The 17,834-nt window shown below is 41.8% G+C and overlaps 1 protein-coding gene across 2 annotated transcripts in view; it reads right to left on the reverse strand.

Moving 5' to 3' along the window:
- LOC106609109 (TBC1 domain family member 22B) overlaps positions 1-17,834 on the reverse strand; it is a 186,020-nt gene that overhangs the window by 129,893 nt on the left and 38,293 nt on the right. The window contains exons 7-9 of one of the 2 annotated variants that reach the window (XM_014207531.3): positions 12,682-12,810; positions 10,748-10,810; positions 2,451-2,565 (exon numbers count right to left, since the gene is read on the reverse strand). In XM_014207531.3, coding sequence (XP_014063006.1) covers positions 2,451-2,565; positions 10,748-10,810; positions 12,682-12,810 — 307 coding nt within the window. Of the gene's footprint in view, positions 1-2,450; positions 2,566-10,226; positions 10,293-10,747; positions 10,811-12,681; positions 12,811-17,834 lie in introns of both variants that reach the window. The other variant, XM_014207530.3, reaches the window with a different exon arrangement.

Raw genomic sequence — 17,834 nt, forward strand, 5'->3', positions numbered from 1 at the left:
AGCCTATGAGCTTTTGAATAAACGCAGAAAATAAGGTCTGTCAAACACAGGCGTAGGAGATTTTGTTCTATGAGAATCTTCATCAGCTAAAATCACCTTTTGTGAATTTTGAAGCATTTATGTCATTTAAAAAATTACATAAAGCACATAAAGGCTTCATAATTCATAAAGGTCAACTGACTGATATCTCATTAGAACAAAACATAGATCTCCTAAGCCTGTGTTAACTTAAGCCCTTATGTTCTGCATTCATCCCAAAACCTGAATCTTTCCCCATGAATTTTCCCCGAAGGAGCAGCTGAATGAACCAGATGTAACTGATCTCCGGGTTTTAGGACTACAAGCTGGCAAGTTCTATAATGCATGGTACCAAACAGCAGCAGGCACAACACAGCATGACTTACTGTCCTTTCTATTACATCCCTGTCATCATGGGACGGCAGGTAGCCTAGTGGTTAGAGCGTTGGACTGGTAACCGAAAGGTTGCAAGATCGAATCCCCAAGCTGACAAGGTAAAAATCTGTTGTTATGCCTCTGAACAAGGCAGTTAACCCACTGTGCCTAGGCCATCATTGAAAATAAGAATTTGTTCTTAACTGACTTGCCTAGTTAAATAAATGTTTTTTAAATGCATCTTTAACACACAGGGATTCAACCATCACAATCCAGTGAGTATGAATAACGATATGGCTGCAGCTACTGCAAACTCTGCTGAAAAACAACACACACACACACACACAAACAGATCCAAACACACACTAGCACACCTCCTTTCATCCTCCTCCTCAATACTCATTTAATAAGAGAGAATCAGCTAAAACAGAAAGCAGCATTGTCCCCCAAGAGTTTGTACTAACACCTTGTGAAATGCTACTGAAGAAAAAGTCATTAGGAGTGTACAAACCCATCTATTTCCTTTAAAGAGAGACAGGGTCTGCTAGTCAGTGGAGCTTTCTGACAAGATCAGGAGACTAAAGCCAAGTCCAACAACACACAAACAACGAGAATCTGACTCAGAGAGAGATGTCCTACACTAACAGCTTTCAATTACTCTGAAATCTCCAAACCTCTGACTTTTTTCTTCTCTCTCTATTGATGGAGAGTCCTTTTTATTCCCAAAGTGATAGAGAGGGAGCACGTTAAATAAAGTTAGATTTGATTCATTTCAGTCAGACTGCGGTGTTCACGCAGTCTGACAAATGAATGAAAGGGATAAAATCAAACTATTTAACGTGCATTTTCAATCACTCCAATGTCAGCCGTCATTAGGCTCTGTAGAATACTGGGAAATAATAAATGGCTGCCAGCTAGCTGTGACGCAGCACCATGAAAAGTTGAACTGAGTGAGTGTGTGCGTATACAAGTTAGTGTGTGTGTTTGAGTGAGTGAGTGAGCGAGCGAGCGAGCGCATGAGAGAAAGCTTCAGACAGAAGCGTAATTAGCCTGCTCATTCCCCGGCATGAACGCTCAAAAATCGCTCTATCCCTCTCGCTCTCTTTCTCTTAACCTCTCTCAAAAAACACGAGTGAAAAACAACAGACAGCACATCAAACCATCGTGTTACGTGTCAGGCGGAGCACGTTTGAAGGTTTGTTGGCTTTGTAAGCTTTCAAGGCTCATCAGTAGCAGCACGTGAAGATGCATATAAACAAAGCGAAGCAGGCCAGGAGACTTTGGGGATCTGACAGACCGACAGAGAGACAAGGTCTGAGTCAGAGACAAGGAAAGAGAGGGGAGTCAAAAGCAACAGAAATAACTATTTTCTGTTTCACGCTTCAGCATACAAAACAGCTGCAATCCCCCGGGTTCACAACCCAACTTCTCACCATACCTTTAGAGCAACCCCTGGAGTGGCAGAGCAGCCATTTACTCTAGCACAAACACACTAGAGTGCAAGCACGTGCATACACACACACAATCCTCCCCTCCCCTTCCCCCCCCCACACACACACGTCATTTGAGATGCTTTACTCTCTGCAAATCAATGTTTGAGGCGCAGTTCAGTCTACACAGCACAAGAGAACATTAAGTCATCAATTTAATGAAACATTCATAACACAAATAATTTACACCGCATAAACTCATACAGCAGGGATCCAGGCAAGCTCTATTGTGGGAGGAGAGCCTATTAAAACATTTAAATTAGGATCTCTTGATGGCTTGGTATTCTCTCGAGTGAGGGAAGTGGACACTACTATCTAGTATTTGGCTATCTATTCCAGTGATGGAAGTAAAAAACAGGATTATTCCCTTAAATGAGAGAAGCGGCTAGAAGAGAGGGACTCACCAAAGTACAAACACATACTATCTCGTCTTTGGCTTTGGCTATTCCCTTGAGTAAGGGAAGAGAGGAGGGAGTAAGACTAGGGAGGAAGAGGACAGAGGAGGAGACGGGAGGACAAAGAGCGAGGACGAAGAGGGAGGAAGAGGAGGGAGGAAGAGGGACTCACTGATGTACTCAAAGACATAGACGACGAAGAAAGGCGTGACGAGGTCGTTGATGCCCTGCACGTAGCCGCTGGCCGGGTGGCGGATCGCCCAGATGAACAGGATACGCTCAAAGATCTGACGGACAGACGGAGGAATACAGTCAGCACACACACTATGTATAGAGCACAGTACATAGAAGAAAACTGAAGCTACTTCTAGAATCAGTATACGCAAGCGATCTTGTTAATATTTGTAAACTGAGTAGAATAAGTAAGCTTGCTTGTTTTAATGTGCAAGTCAAAGTCCCTCTCAAGGACAATAAAGTCAATCTAGCCATCTCTCCATCTAAGATATACCTAAATACAAACAGACACACTACAGATGACAAATCCATGTAAAACAGTGAATAATGTAGATTTACTTCTATGTTTTATATGTTTGACTTTCTTTAACAAGGTCACATGGTGGTTTCAAAACAACCGAGAATAGCCCCATCCCATGCCCACCAGTCAATCAATGAGCAATATCGGATTAAATTATAAAGAATGCATGTTTTAATCATTGACATAAAGGTTCGATCGTGTTAGAGAAGTGAGGAAATTAGTCATAGGACATGCATGTGCGGTGAGCAGTGACATGGAATTGAAGCGTGCACACGACACATCAACATAAATGTCTCATCACCGTGTTGGACCCGTCTGTCTCTCTACTACTGCTGGATCAAGAACTTTGAACATGCTCGCAAACTTTTTTATTTTCTCCTTTCTTTTCTTCTTTCTCTAATCTTTTTCTGGAAGGCAAACACCTCCATCTTCGTTACAGCCTCGGTTTTAATGTTCCACCTTGCTGCTGTCACCCCCCAAGAATTAAAGGAGGCTTGAAGTTCAGCGCAAATCAACCACACAAATCCTGTGTCCCAAATGGCACACCATTCCTCCCCCCAAAAAAGCACACTACTTTTGACCAGGCATTCCTGTCAAAGGTAGTGCACTATATAGGGAATAGGGTGCCATTTTGGACGCAACCCTTGGATTTCCATTCTCTTTCTCATCCCTCTTCTAGTCTGGCCCCTGAATGTTTGTGCCTGTGTTCTGACATGTCAGGCGATGCATCACACATGCAGAGCACTTTCTCGGACGCCATGTTTCTGTCATTTTTCTAAATAAACACATTTCTCAAATTGTGATCGCCCCGGCCTCCAAAAACATGTTGGTTGGTTGCCTGGGATGCTGGCGTGTTACGCTAGCTAGTATGGTTTGGCGGTGTCCTTTCAAAATGCTGTTACATGGACGGGATTCACATCTCCCTACTGCTGTCCCCCTGCTTTCATCATCAAAGTCACATCTATCAAAGTGGGGCGGGGAGAAGGAGGAGGGGGAGTGCTAATGTGAGTTTCTCCCTTTAACAGCCCACCCTCCCTTCTCTCCTCCTCATCCATGTCTTCCCCTTCCTTTCCTTCCCAAGCTAATGCTCTCCCCTCCTCATCCTCCTCTTTCCCTCCCCCTCTCGTCACCCACCTTCCCTCTTCTCTTTTTGTCCTCTCACTCCCTGAAACAACCATTGTTCTTGCGCCTCATCTTTCTCTCACCAATCATCTCCCTGCTAGAATTCATGGCCCGAGCTCCTACACTCCGTCAGAAGCCCATCAGAGGGTGGAAAATAGACACTAAACCAGGTGGAGGAAATCAATGGCCAGAGAGAGAGTGAGTGTAAGAAAGTTAGGGAGAGAGGCCAATAGGAGATTCAAGAGGCTGAAAGACCCTGCCAAAATAACAAAATATTGTAATTAAAAATAAATGGATCAACAACAACAAAAAATGACACGCAGTAGAGTTACAGATGAGGTATGTTGACCTCGTGGTGGTAACTGATTAGATAGTGGTCAGTGTGTGATCAAGAGAGGACAGTGTTGAACACTGTCAGTGTGTGAGGGTTAGGTCCAGACATTGGTGTGTTATGTGTATGCAGTGAACAGGCTGCCCATCAAGCCACAAGCACAGGGAATAAAGGACAGTGAGTGGTCAGTAGCCTGGTCCCAGATCTCCATGTTATTTTGCCCAAAAATGTAATAGTGAGGAGTTGGCTTGGCTATTACAGATCTGGGACAAGGCAAGCTTTACAATACAGCTCTCAGATGAAAAAACATTAAAAAAAGGGACAAAAGGCTACTAAAAACCATAGGGCTGATGAGTTATGTAAGTTTTCATCCAATAGCTTGTGCATAATTCAGTGCACCATCACTGAATTATTTTAATTTAGTGCACCATCAATGAATTATTTTAATTTGATCATGCGTAAAAGCACGACATGCTTGGATGAGCATTAGGCTTTCACCCCTCTGTCACCCTCCGCATCCTTCTCCTCTTTCCACCCACGGTGCTACATTGCCTCCTCAAGGGAAATCATGAGGACAGAAATGTATGTACGGACACACATGTGCGCAGATGCACAAACAAACACACGTGTGCTTCTCTCTGGTGCTAGCTTCATGTCCCCATTAGCTCACTGCTAATGTACGAACAGCATGTCTACAGCCATAGTGGTCCACCGAGGCCAAGTTTATGTCCAGTGCTGTTGGTCTCTTAGGAAGAGACCTCAACCCACACGGTGTGAAAAACTAAATGTTGCATTACTCAGTAATGTACAGTCTCAGGATAATCATACAGTGCCTATAGAAAGTCTACACACCCTTGAACTTTAATCACATTTTGTTGCATTACAAAGTGGAACTGAAATGTAATGATTTGTAATGTTTTGTAATTGATCTCCACAAAATACTCCATAATGTAAAAGTGAAAATAAAATGACTCTCTCCAAATTAATACAAAAATTAAATAACTAAAATATAGTCATTGCATAAGTATTCACCCCCTTTGTTAAGGCAAGCCTAAATTAGTTCAGGAGTAACATTTGGCTTAATAAATCACATAAGTTACATGGACTCACTCTGTGTGAAATAATAGGGGTTGAAATGATTCTGAATGAATACCCCTTCCTCTATCCCCAATACATACATCTGTAAGGTCCCTCAGTCAAATATTGAATTTCAAACACAGATTCAAACACAAAGACCAGTGAGTTTTTCAAAAGCCTCACAAAAAAAGGGCAGTGATTGGTAGGTGGGTAACAATAACAAATCAGACATTTAATATCCAGTAATAGTCAAAGGTTTGGACACCTACTCATTCAAGGGTTTTTCTTTATTTTGACTATTTTCTACATTGTAGATAATAGTGAAGACATCAAAACTATGAAATAAAACATATGAAATCATGTAGTAACCAAAAAAGTGTTAAACAAATCAAAATATATTTGATATTTGAGATTCTTCAAAGTAGCCACCCTTTGCCTTGATGACAGCTTTGCACACTCATGGCATTCTCTCAACCAACTTCATGAGGTAGTCACCTGGAATGCGTTTCAATTAACAGGTGTGCCTTGTTAAAAGTTATTTGTGGAATTTCTTTCCTTTTTAATGGTTTGAGCCAATCAGTTGTGACAAGGTAGGGGTGGGTACACAGAAGATAGCCCTATTTGGTAAAAGACCAAGTCCATTTTATGGCAAGAACAGCTCAAATAAGCAAAGAAAAATGACAGTCCATCATTACTTTAAGACATGAAGGTCAGTCAATGCTGAACATTTCAAAAACTTTGAACGTTTCTTCAAGTGCTGTAACATACACCATCAAGAGCTATGATGAAAGTGGCTCTCATGAGGACCGCCACAGGAAAGGAAGAGCCAGAGTTACCTCTGCTGCATAGGATAAGTTCATTAGAGTTACCAGCCTCAGAAATCGCAGCCCAAATAAATGCCTCACAGAGTTCAAGTAACAGACATCTCAACATCAACTGTTCAGAGGAGACTGCGTGAATCAGGCCTTCATGGTCGAATTGTTGCAAAGAAACCACTACTAAAGGGTAAAAATAATAATAAGAGACTTGTTTGGGCCAAGAAACACAAGCAATGGACATCAGACTGGTGGAAATCTGTCCTTAGGTCTGATGAGTCCAAATTTGAGATTTTTGGTTCCAACTGCCGTGTCTTTGTGAGATGCAGAGTAGATGAACGGATGATCTCTGCATGTGTGGTTCCCACCGTAAAGCATGGAGGAGGTGTGATGGTGCTTTGCTGGTGACACTGTCGGTGATTTATCTAGAATTCAAAGCACATTTAACCAGCATGGCTACCACAGCTTTCTGCAGCGATACGCCATCCCATCTGGTTTGCGCTTAGTGGGACTATCATTTGACTCATCATTTGTTTTTCAACAGGACAATGACCCAACACACCTCCAGGCTGTGTAAGGGCTATGTGACCAAGAAAGAGAGTGATGGAGTGCTGCATCAGATGATCTGGACTCCACCATCACCTGACCACAACCCAATTGACTTAGACCACAGAGTGAAGGAAAAGCAGCCAACAAGAGCTCAGCATTTGTGGGAACTCCTTCAAGACTGTTGGAAAATAATTGCTGGTGAAGCTGGTTGAGAGAATGCGAAGAGTGTGCAAAGCTGTCATCGAGGCAAAAGGTACTGTATCTTTAAGCATGGTCAAGTTAATAAGTATGTTGTGGATAATATATTAAACCACCCAGACAAAGATTCAGTCATCCTTCTGAACTGAGCTGCAAGACAGATAGGAAACTGCATAGAAATGTCATTATGATGACATTGACGATTTTAAAACAGCTACAGTTAAATGGCTATGAAAAGAGAACTGAGGATGGATCAACAACATTGTAGTTATTCCACAATAAAAAATAATAAAAATATACAAAATAAGAATAGTCCAAAACATGCATAAGTATGCAAAAAACACAGCCTAAATGCAAAGCCTTATGTTTGAGGCAAATCCAACACCACATCACTGAGTAACTGCCTCCTTAGTCCTTTAGGTGCCTTTTTTATAGGCTCCGGAGTGGCGCAATGGTCTAAGACACTGCATCCCAGTGCAAGACGCGTCACTGCAGTACCTGGTTTGAATCCAGGTCGCATCACATCCGGCCGTGATTGGGAGTCCCATAGGGCGTCGCCGGGGTAGGCCATCATTGTAAATAAGAATTTGTTCTTAACTGACTTGCCTAGTTAAATAAAGGTTAAATTTAAAAAAAGTATCTATTTTCAAGCACGGTGATGGCTGCGTCATGGTATGGGTATGCCTGACATCGGCAGAGACTGTGGAGTTTTTCAGGATGAAAAGAAACGGGATAGAGCTCAACACATGCAAACTCTGCTTCAGTCTGCTTTACACTACACACATACAGGAATTCACCTTTCAGCTGGAGAATAAGTTACAACACAAAGCCAAATCTGCACTAGAGTTGCTTACCAAGAAGACAGTGAAATGTTCCTGAGTGGCCAAGTTACAGTTTTAATCCCACTTACAGTGCATTCGGAAAGTCTTCAGACCCCTTGACTTTTTCCACATTTTGTTACGTTACAGCCTTATTCTAAAATGTATTCAATATTTTTTGGTCCTCATCAATCTACACACAATACCCCATAACGACAAAGCACAAACGGGTTTTTGCAAATTTATAATAAATACAAAACTGAAATATTTACTTAAGTATTCAGACCCTTTACTCAGTACTTTGTTAAAGTACCTTTGTCAGCGATTACAGCCTTGAGTCTTCTTGGGTATGATGCTACAAGCTTGGCACACCTGTATTTGGGGAGTTTCTCCCATTCTTCTCTGCAGATCCTCTCAAGCTCTGTCAGGTTGGATGGGGAGCATCGCTGCACAGCTATTTTCAGGTCTCTCCAGAGATGTTCGATCGGGTTCAAGTCCAAGTCCGGCTCTGGCTGAGCCACTCAAGGACATTCAGAAACTTGTCCCGAAGCCACTCCTGTGTTGTCGTAGCTGTGTGCTTAGGGTCGTTGTCCTATTGGAAGGTGAACCTTCGCCCAAGTCTGAGGTCCTGAGCGCTCTGGAGCAGGTTTTCATCAATGAGCTCTCTGTACTTTGCTCCATTCATGTTTCCCTCGATCCTGACTAGTGTCCCAGTTCCTTCCGCTGAAAAGCATCCCACAGCATGATGCTGCCACCCCCATGCTTCACCGTAGGGATGGTGCCAAGTTTCCTCCAGACGTGATGCTAGGCATTCAGGCCAGAGAATCTTGTTTCTCATGGTCTGAGAGTCCTTTAGGTGCCTTTTGGCTTCCGTCTGGCCACTCTACCATAAATGGCCTGATTGGTGGAGTGCTGCATAGATGGATGTCCTTCTGTAAGGTTCTCCCATCTCTGCAGAGGAACTCTGGAGCTCTGTCAGAGTGCCCATCGGATTTTTGGTCAACTCCCTGACCAAGGCCCTTCTCCCCAAATTGATCTTTTTAGCTTGTTTGGCTATCTCAAGAAAGAGTCTTGGTGGTTCCAAACTTCTTCCATTTAAGAATGATGGAGGCCACTGTGTTCTTGGGGACCTTCAATGCTGCAGAAATGTTTTGGTACCCTTCCCTAGATCTGTGGCTCGACACCACCCTGACACGGAGCTCTACGGACAATTCCTTCGACCTCATGGCTGAGTTTTTGCTCTGACATGCACTGTCAATTGTGCAACCTTGCATAGACAGATGTGTGCCTTTCCAAATCATGTCCAATGAATTTAATTTACCACAGGTGGACTCCAATCAAGTTGTAGAAACATCTCAAGTATGATCAATGGAAACAGGATGTACCTGAGCTTAATTTGGAGTCTCACAGCAAAGGGTCTGAATGCTTTTGTAAATAAGGTTTCCAAAAATGTCTAAAAACCTGTTTTCACTTTGTCATTATGGGGTAATTGTGAGTAGATTGATGAGGATGTTTATTTATTTAATCAATTTTAGAATAAGGCTGTAACGTAACACAATGTGGAAAAAGGGAATGGGTCTGAAAACTTTCCGAATGCACTGTATAAGACAATAAAATGTGAAGAAATCCAAAGGGGATGTAGATTTCTATAGGCACTCTATGTACACAGACTAAGAGAGACTGAAATGTGTGATTTTTAGACAGCTCTGCGGTCGCATGCATCACCATCAGAAGTTATTTCGGGCAGAAATAAAAAATGATCCCCAATTAAATTCTCTAAATATTTCAATGCAGGCCTGTGGCCAGATACACCAGCATGCAAGGAATGGGAGAGGGATGAGGAAAAAGAGCAGCATAAAGAGAGAGTGTCAGAGGAAAAAAATTAAAAACAATAGGAATAAGGAAAGAGGAGAGTAGGAAGAGGAGAAGAAAGGGGCAGCGAGAGAGAGAAATAGGTAAGGGATAGAGAAAGAGGCAAAGGAGTGAGTGAGAGAAAGAGAGAGGTATACGAAGAAAGAGAGAGATACTTTAAATTAAGAAAAATAGATATTGGGGTGGGTATGGGTGAGGACAGTTGGCCCATTCATTAGTATTCTCTCATAGCACTGAGGTAGTAGTGTGGCCTGGGAAGGGAACAGAGGTAGAGGCCAATAGAGGACATGGAGGAAGAGGGGTGTGACTCGCAAATACTGAACAAACTTATCCAGGACACACAAGCAAACACAGTCCATTATATCCGATGACAAAAACGATCTGTTTTCTAAAATACTCATTGCAGAGTGCAAAAACGACTCATACCAGAGTGCAAACAAAACAGCAAAACCTCACTGAAGAACCTTTCATTACACCAGATTGTTTCCACTCTTCAGTAGTCAAGAGAATGCTTGAGTATACGTGCATGCATGGTGCAGTGTGTGTATATGTATAATAAAGCGAACAGGATTTCATACATTAGTGACTGCCTGGGCAGGGTAGTCAGTGTGTTCTGTATAGAAGGTCTCACCTCTTGGACAGAAGCTTGTTGAAAGAGAGGAATAAGGGGATTAGTTCTTGGTATGTCAATGTGAATCTGCAGAGAGAAGAGAGAAAACACAAACAGAAGAGCAGTCGAAGTTATCATATGCCATCACAGAGAGGGAAGAGAGGAGAGAGAGCTGGTTAGTGGATTCACTGGATCGAGGGTCCAGGGCGTGTATTGACGGCAGAGAACTGAAGAGAACTGGAGCTCCTAGGCTATATTTCTGAACTGGGTGGAGGGGTAGTGTGGCTCACTAGCTATCCAAACCAAACCCCATTTTCTCTATAGAACCACAGTGGGTCAGTGCAGGGCACAAGCAAATACACCTTATCATCACATACGTGTGCAGGAGAGCTTCGTCAAACCAGAGAACCACCATCAACCAGTTCAGAACTTGGAGCCTGCAAATAGACGGACAAACACAGACAGGGCAGACCAGACAGGAACCGGACCGGTGTCATGCTGGCGAGTGAGAGTTGGTCTGCAGCCCCTTTAACCAGTCTTACCTCTGTCACCATAGGCTGCAGCATTAGACACTCCGGACTCATCCGGGGGATGTCTATACGAATCTGGTGGCGTGGAGAAAACAGTTTACACAAACACATTACACCCACACGCATACTCAGTCTTCACACATACACACATGGACCGTGCACAACACACCCACACTAGGGAAATAAGTCAACACACTCAATTGATCAGATATCCACAATGGAGTTTTTCCCAGCCCTAGATGAGGGGGGGAAAAAACTGCTGTTTTTCACAAACAGTACATACCGCTAAACACACAAAAACATGAGAAAACAATTCAACAGGAAACAGTTAAGGAATGGGACTGTATAAAATAGGAAACCTCTGACAGATTCGAACATGTCAACTCTAAAAACTACTGAAGATGTGTGAGCGAGTGCCTGATAGTACCCTCATGAGGGTGAGGGCGGGAGTGCCTTTCTAGGAAGTTTTTCCTAGCCACCGTGCTTCTACATCCATCGCTTCCTCTTTGGGGGTTTCGGCTGGGTTTCTGTATAAGCACTTTGTGACATCCGCTGATGTAAAAAGGGCTTTATAAATACATTTCATTGATTGATTGATAGAAAGAGAAAGTTAGAGGGAGAGCTTGAGGGAGAGAGGGAGAGAGATTCATGTACAAAAACAGAGAGAGATAGACTACTGTAGGGAGATGAGGAGTTACAGAAGAGAGAGACTGGGGAACAGACAGTCACAGGAGGCTGACCGTCAGGTCAGGCAGACAGACAGAGGTCTTGCACTGCCAATGTCAGGAAGTTGAGCGCTGACTCGGGAACAGCAGGGAGCCTGTGATCAGACAGAAAACATCCTCTGCCACTGAACACAGAACTGAGATCAATCGAGAGAAGAACTCTCTCAAGACTCCCGGCTGAGACTACATTTATTTCTACTCAGTTTGCTGGAAGCCTAAAACTCTCATTTTAAAGTAAATATCAGTCATTTTCTTTAAGGCAAATAGAGGACTTTTCTCTCTTCATCTTAATCTAGTGGGAAACGGTTGTATATCTCTGCATAGTAAATATCGACAACACACCCCATTGTAAATATCATGCGTGCATGCGGTGTGTATTACTATCCTCGTGGGTACCGGAAATCTCCAAATGGATAGTAAAACAAGGACAATTCTCCCTTCCTAGGGACAAAGGTTATTTTATGATTAGGGGTTCGGTTTAGTGTTAGGGAAAATTGTATTTTGAAAATATTTTTTTTTTTTAGGTCCCCAGAAGGATAGTAAAATATATGTTGTGTGTGTCAGCAGAAGTGATCAGACAGACAGACAGACAGACAGACAGACAGACAGACAGACAGACAGACAGACAGACAGACAGACAGACAGACAGACAGACAGACAGACAGACAGACAGACAGACAGACAGACAGACAGACAGACAGACAGACAGACAGACAGACAGACAGACATTCTTGTCTAGTCTCCATAGTGGCACTGCTATGTGTGAGAAGAGAGCAGCATGGAAAACCACTTATCACCGTATAACTGGATCTGTAATGCAGACTCATGGCCGCTGACAGGCAGTGGCTTGGCTAGTCTGGGCTGTGGGGGAATGAACACATCAGGGACAAAGGGAAGGGCTGGTAAGAGGGCTTGGGCATTTACACCCACAGGACAGCCCATTCTATCTGCACAAATAAATATGTCTGCCGTCTCTCTGTCACTGAGCTGAAGGGGTCTGAACTGTAGACGGCTGAGGAATTATATTTATCCACCACTGGAATGGACGAACTACGGAGGAGCTGAGCTTAGGATAGACAGATTGCTCTCAATATATGAGTGCATGGCTCAGTGGATATAGGAATACAGAAAGACATGGGGGAGGAGGAGAGAGAGAAAGAAAGAAAGTGACTGAGAAAGAGAGAGAATGTGAATGTGTGTAGTCATAGATAGCATCCTTACCTGTCTGTATGTGTCTTGGTGGTGCTCGTCATTGCGTGAGTCGTAGTACTGTTCTATGAAACCAAAGTATTCCTGTCTCTTCCTTTGTAGCGTGCTCTCTCTCCTCTCGGTGTTGGCAGGAAGGTAACCCTGGGAAGAGTACACCAGAACTGTTAGGATAGCAAAGGGTCCTACAAACTCAACACTGAACCGCGAAGCCAGTTCCACTCCTTTTTAAAATATTTGTTCCTTTATTATTTTCCCCTAACCCTTCCCCTAATTGGAGTAAACTTAATGGACAACACTTAGGATTCTATTTCCAGATTAAACATACTATAAATATTTTATGGACACAGTATATTTTACATTACTTATCTTTTGTTTGTTTTTAGTCCCATCCTCCAGCTACCCTCAACCCCTCCCATCAACTGTGATGTGATTGTTCAACTAAAGTTCTGAAACTTTCTATTCACAGTTTCTACAGATTGTAAATGAAAGATAAATATTTTTGGTAAGAGTATTATTACATTATTGATCAATTGACTGTCTTTTCAGATCACCCAGTAGTGCTATTTGCAGAGTTGACGCCAGGTAAATGTTGCAATTCTTCAGCCATTCCTGGACCTGCGACCAAAAACAAGCTACATATGGATAGTACTAAAACAAATTATCCAATGATTGTCTCTACGCAGCTAAATCTGTATCCCCCATATATAACATTCTATTGGTTGCAAGAATTCTGTATAATAATTTAAATTGAAAAACTACGTTTCAATCTGGTTTTGTGTTTCTCTTTATGTAGTGTCTCTCTGGTCGTGATGTGTGTTTTGTCCTATATTTTAATTTTATTTTTAATCCCAGCCCCTGTCCCCGCAGGAGGCCTTTTGCCTTTTGGTAGGCCGTCATTGTAAATAAGAATTTGTTCTTAACTGACTTGCCTTGTTAAATAAAGGTTATATTAAAAAATAAATAATAATACGTTTATAAACCATGTACCATGGAACCAGTCCATCGAAAATCTATATGGCACAGCTGCCATTTTTTTGGTCCTTAAATGAAGCTGGTATACTTTTTTATCACCATTTTCTTTAACCAATTTTGGTCTTTAATGCAGGGCCGACAGACAAGTTCCTTACTATCTTCCCCTTCCATTTTTGAAGTAATGCTGCAATTAGTTGGATGCAATTTTTGGATAGAGCAGACATTTCCATATATTCTTGTTAGCTGCATGAGTGACATCATTTACAAAAATTCTACTGTTTTGATAGATTTCTTTTTATCAGTTAGCATATTTGAAAATAATTGTTGAAATTATTGTTCTGTCTTTTCAGGTGTATTAAACTGAAATTGCAACTTTCTATGGCTTGTTTTAAAAATACAGATATTTTGGAGCATATTTCATTTTCAAATAACCGAAAGTGAGAGGTTGTAATATGAATAAAGGGAAAAAGGCCACACGGGGTAAGCCATTCTGACTAAGCTGCCAGGAAACCAGTTTGGATTTAAGTATAACTTTTGGATGACTGAAGCCTCTAATGCTTTAATATTTAAAAATGTCTGCCCTCCGAATTCATATTCATTATATAAACATGCCGGTTTAATTTTGTCTGGCTTGCAATTCAAAAGAAAATTACATTTTTTGCTCATATAATTTAAAAAACAAGTTGTTAGGTATAGGCAAGCTAATATGTAAACTGGGATATGACTAAAGAGTTAAATCAGGGTGATTTTACCACAAAGAGACAGGTATTTCCGTTCCATGGTAGCAATATCTTATCTATTTTTGCAAACTTTCTATTCAAAAGGCACTCGCACATCTGAGCTATCTTTGTTGCAGGTGCATGGTAACAATTGAATAACATGAGAGAAAAAAATAAGAAACCTGCACACTGCTCTTGCTAATATCACTGCCCTTTATTAAGCTTTACATATCAGACATATTGGCCTCAAGGACTTCGTCAGAGGTTAGAAAAAATATCTAGATCCTCTATGAGGCTTGGAGGGATCCATATTGTGGATTTCGATGAAAATCAAAATCTAATTTTATTTGTCACATGTGCCCGAATACAACAGGTGTAGACCTAACAGTGAAATGCAAGCCCTTAACCAACAATGCAGTTAACACTTTTTTTCTTAAGTAAGTATTTACTAAAAATAAACAAAATCTAAAATAAATAAATCAAATAAAAAAATAACAATAATAGCAATATAGCCTTGCAACAATAAAATAACAGTAGAGAGGCTATATACAGGGGGTACCGATACACAGTCAGAAAGCATTAATCATCAGCGTACAATGACACCTTTGTATTTAAGCCCTGGATTTCTAGCTCCTTGATAATATTGTTGGATCTGATTTAAATAGCTAACATTTCTATGGCCATAATAAATAAATACATATGTTGATAGTGGACAACCTTCTTATACTTCTCTTGTTAGTTTAATACTTTCTGAGAAGTAGCCAATATTTACTATTTTACATCTAGGGTTACTATACATAACTTTAACCCACTGTATCAGAGACTCTCCAAAATGGAAAAAAATCCAGGCATTTATATATAAATTCCAGTCCTACTTTACCAAAAGCTTTTTCATAGTCAGCTTCGAAAACCAGGTAGGTTCCCTTGATTTTTCATAGCGTTCTATTGATTCCAGTACTTGTCTTATATTATCTCGAATCTATTGTCCATGTAAAAAACTTTCCTGATTGGGATGAATAATATCCGAAAACACCTTTTTAATTCTATGTGCTATGCACATTTTTGCATCACAACACAGAAGTGTAAGGGGCCTCCAATTTTTTTTATGGATTGGATCTTTATATAGTGCATTCAAAAGTATTCAGACCCCTTGACTTTTTCCACATTGTTACAGCCTTATTCTAAAATGGATTAAACACATTTTCTTAATCAATCTACACACAAGATTCGACATTTTGCAAATGTATTAAAATTGAAAACCAGAAATACTTTATTTACATAAGTATTCAGACCCTTTGCTATGAGACTCGAAATTGAGCTCAGGTGCATCCAGTTTCCATTGATCATCCTTGAGATGTTTCTACAACTTGATTGGAAAGGAGGATACCTAGTCAGTTGTACAACTGAATGCATTCAACTGAAATGTGTCCACCACATTTAACCCAACCCCTCTGAATCAGAGAGGAGGGGGGGGCTGCCTTAATCGACATCCACGTCATCGGCTCCTGGGGAACAGTGGGTTAACTGCCTTGCTCAGGGGCAAAATGACAGATGTTTAGCTTGTCAGTTCGGGGATTCGATCCAGCAACCTTTCGGTTAATGCCCCAACGTTCCTATACGCTAGGTTTCCTGCCGCCCGATTGGAGTCCACCTGTGGTAAATTCAATTGATTGGACATGAATTGGAAAGGCACACAACGGTCTAAGGTCCCACAGTTGACAGTGCATGTCAGAGCAAAAACCAAGCAATGAGGTCGAAGGAATAGTCAAAAGAGCTCCGAGACAGGATTGTGTTGAGGCACAGACCTAGGGAAGGGTAGCAAAACATTTCTGCATCATTGAAGGTCCCCAAGAACACAGTGGCCTCCATCATTCTTAAATGGAAGAAGTTTGGAACCACCAAGACTCTTTCTTGAGATAGCCAAACAAGCTAAAAAGATCAATTTGGGAAGAAGGGCCTTGGTCAGGGAGTTGACCAAAAATCCAATGGGCACTCTGACAGAGCTCCAGAGTTCCTCTGCAGAGATGGGAGAACCTTCCAGAAAGACATCCATCTATGCAGCACTCCACCAATCAGGCCATTTATGGTAGAGTGGCCAGACGGAAGCTACAACAGCCCGCTTGGAATTTGCCAAAAGGCACCTGAAGGACTCTCAGACCATGAGAAACAAGATTCTCTGGCCTGAATGCCAAGCATCACGTCTGGAGGAAACTTGGCACCATCCTTACGGTGAAGCATGGTGGTGGCAGCATCGTGTTGTTGGGATGTTTTTCAGTGGCAGAGACTGGGAGACTAGTCAGGATTGTGGGAAAGATGAATGGAGCAAAGTACAGAGAGATCCTTGATGAAAACCTGCTCCAAAGCGCTCAAGACCTCAGACTGGGGTGAAGATTCACCTTCCAACAGGACAACAAACATAAGCACACAGCCAAGACAATGCAGGAGTGGCTTCGGGACAAGTCTCTGAATGCCCTTGAGTGGCCCAGCCAGAGCCGGACTTGAACCAGATCGAACATATCTGGAGAGACCTGAAAATAGCTGTGCAGTGACACTCCCCATCCAATCTGACAGAGCTTGAGAGGATCTGCAGAGAAGAATGGGAGAAACTCCCCAATTACAGGTGTGCCAAGCTTGTAGCGTCATACCAAAGAAGACTCGAGGCTCTAATCGCTGCCAAAAGTGCTTCTACAAAGTACTGAGTAAAGGGTCTGAATACTTACAGTATGTAAATGCGATATTTCAGTGTTTTATGTTTAATAGATTTCTAAAAATGTCTTAATATTATTAAAAAGCTGTTTTCGATTTGTCATTATGGGTTATTATTTCTAGATTGATGAGGGGGGGAAAAAACAATTTAATCCATTTTAGAATAAGGCTGTAACGTAACAAAATGTAGAAAAAGTCAAGGGGTCTGAACACTTTCCAAATGCACTTTATTTACCACATGGGTCCTGTTTCAGTACTAGTCAAATCAGACCTTGTTCAGTATCTGATTATCTACCATTTTTATATGAGTGGTTAAAACATGCTAATAACGGTCCTCTGAGCATATCAAAAAATGTTTGATATACCTCAACTGGTATGCAATCTAGCCCTGGAGTTTTCCCGGACTTCAAGGCCTTAATTGCATCAAGAAGTTCCTCCTCTATAACTGGCACAACTCAGGCCCATACTCTACACAGACCGGTGCACCATAACCAATCAGAGGTGCAGTATCCCTATATGCAAATAGACCATTGACATATATGAATCTGTGCCATTCACTTTGCACTGGACTGTGTTTACAGCAACGTGATTGGTTGCGAGTAGATGCGTTTGTTTTGCGATCAAACCAACAGCCGCATGTAGCCAGGTGTGTACATTTGTTCATATTCTTTGCTAGTAAGTGAGTTATTAGCCCAGTTATAGCTCATTTCTAGTCAGCAATGGGGGAGTGGTTGCTTCCTACAAGAGCACAACATGTGCATTTTTTGC

The sequence above is a fragment of the Salmo salar genome, chromosome 07 (genome assembly GCF_965601325.2).
Source record: "Salmo salar chromosome 07, fSalSal1, whole genome shotgun sequence".
In the NCBI taxonomy this organism is placed as follows: domain Eukaryota; kingdom Metazoa; phylum Chordata; class Actinopteri; order Salmoniformes; family Salmonidae; genus Salmo; species Salmo salar.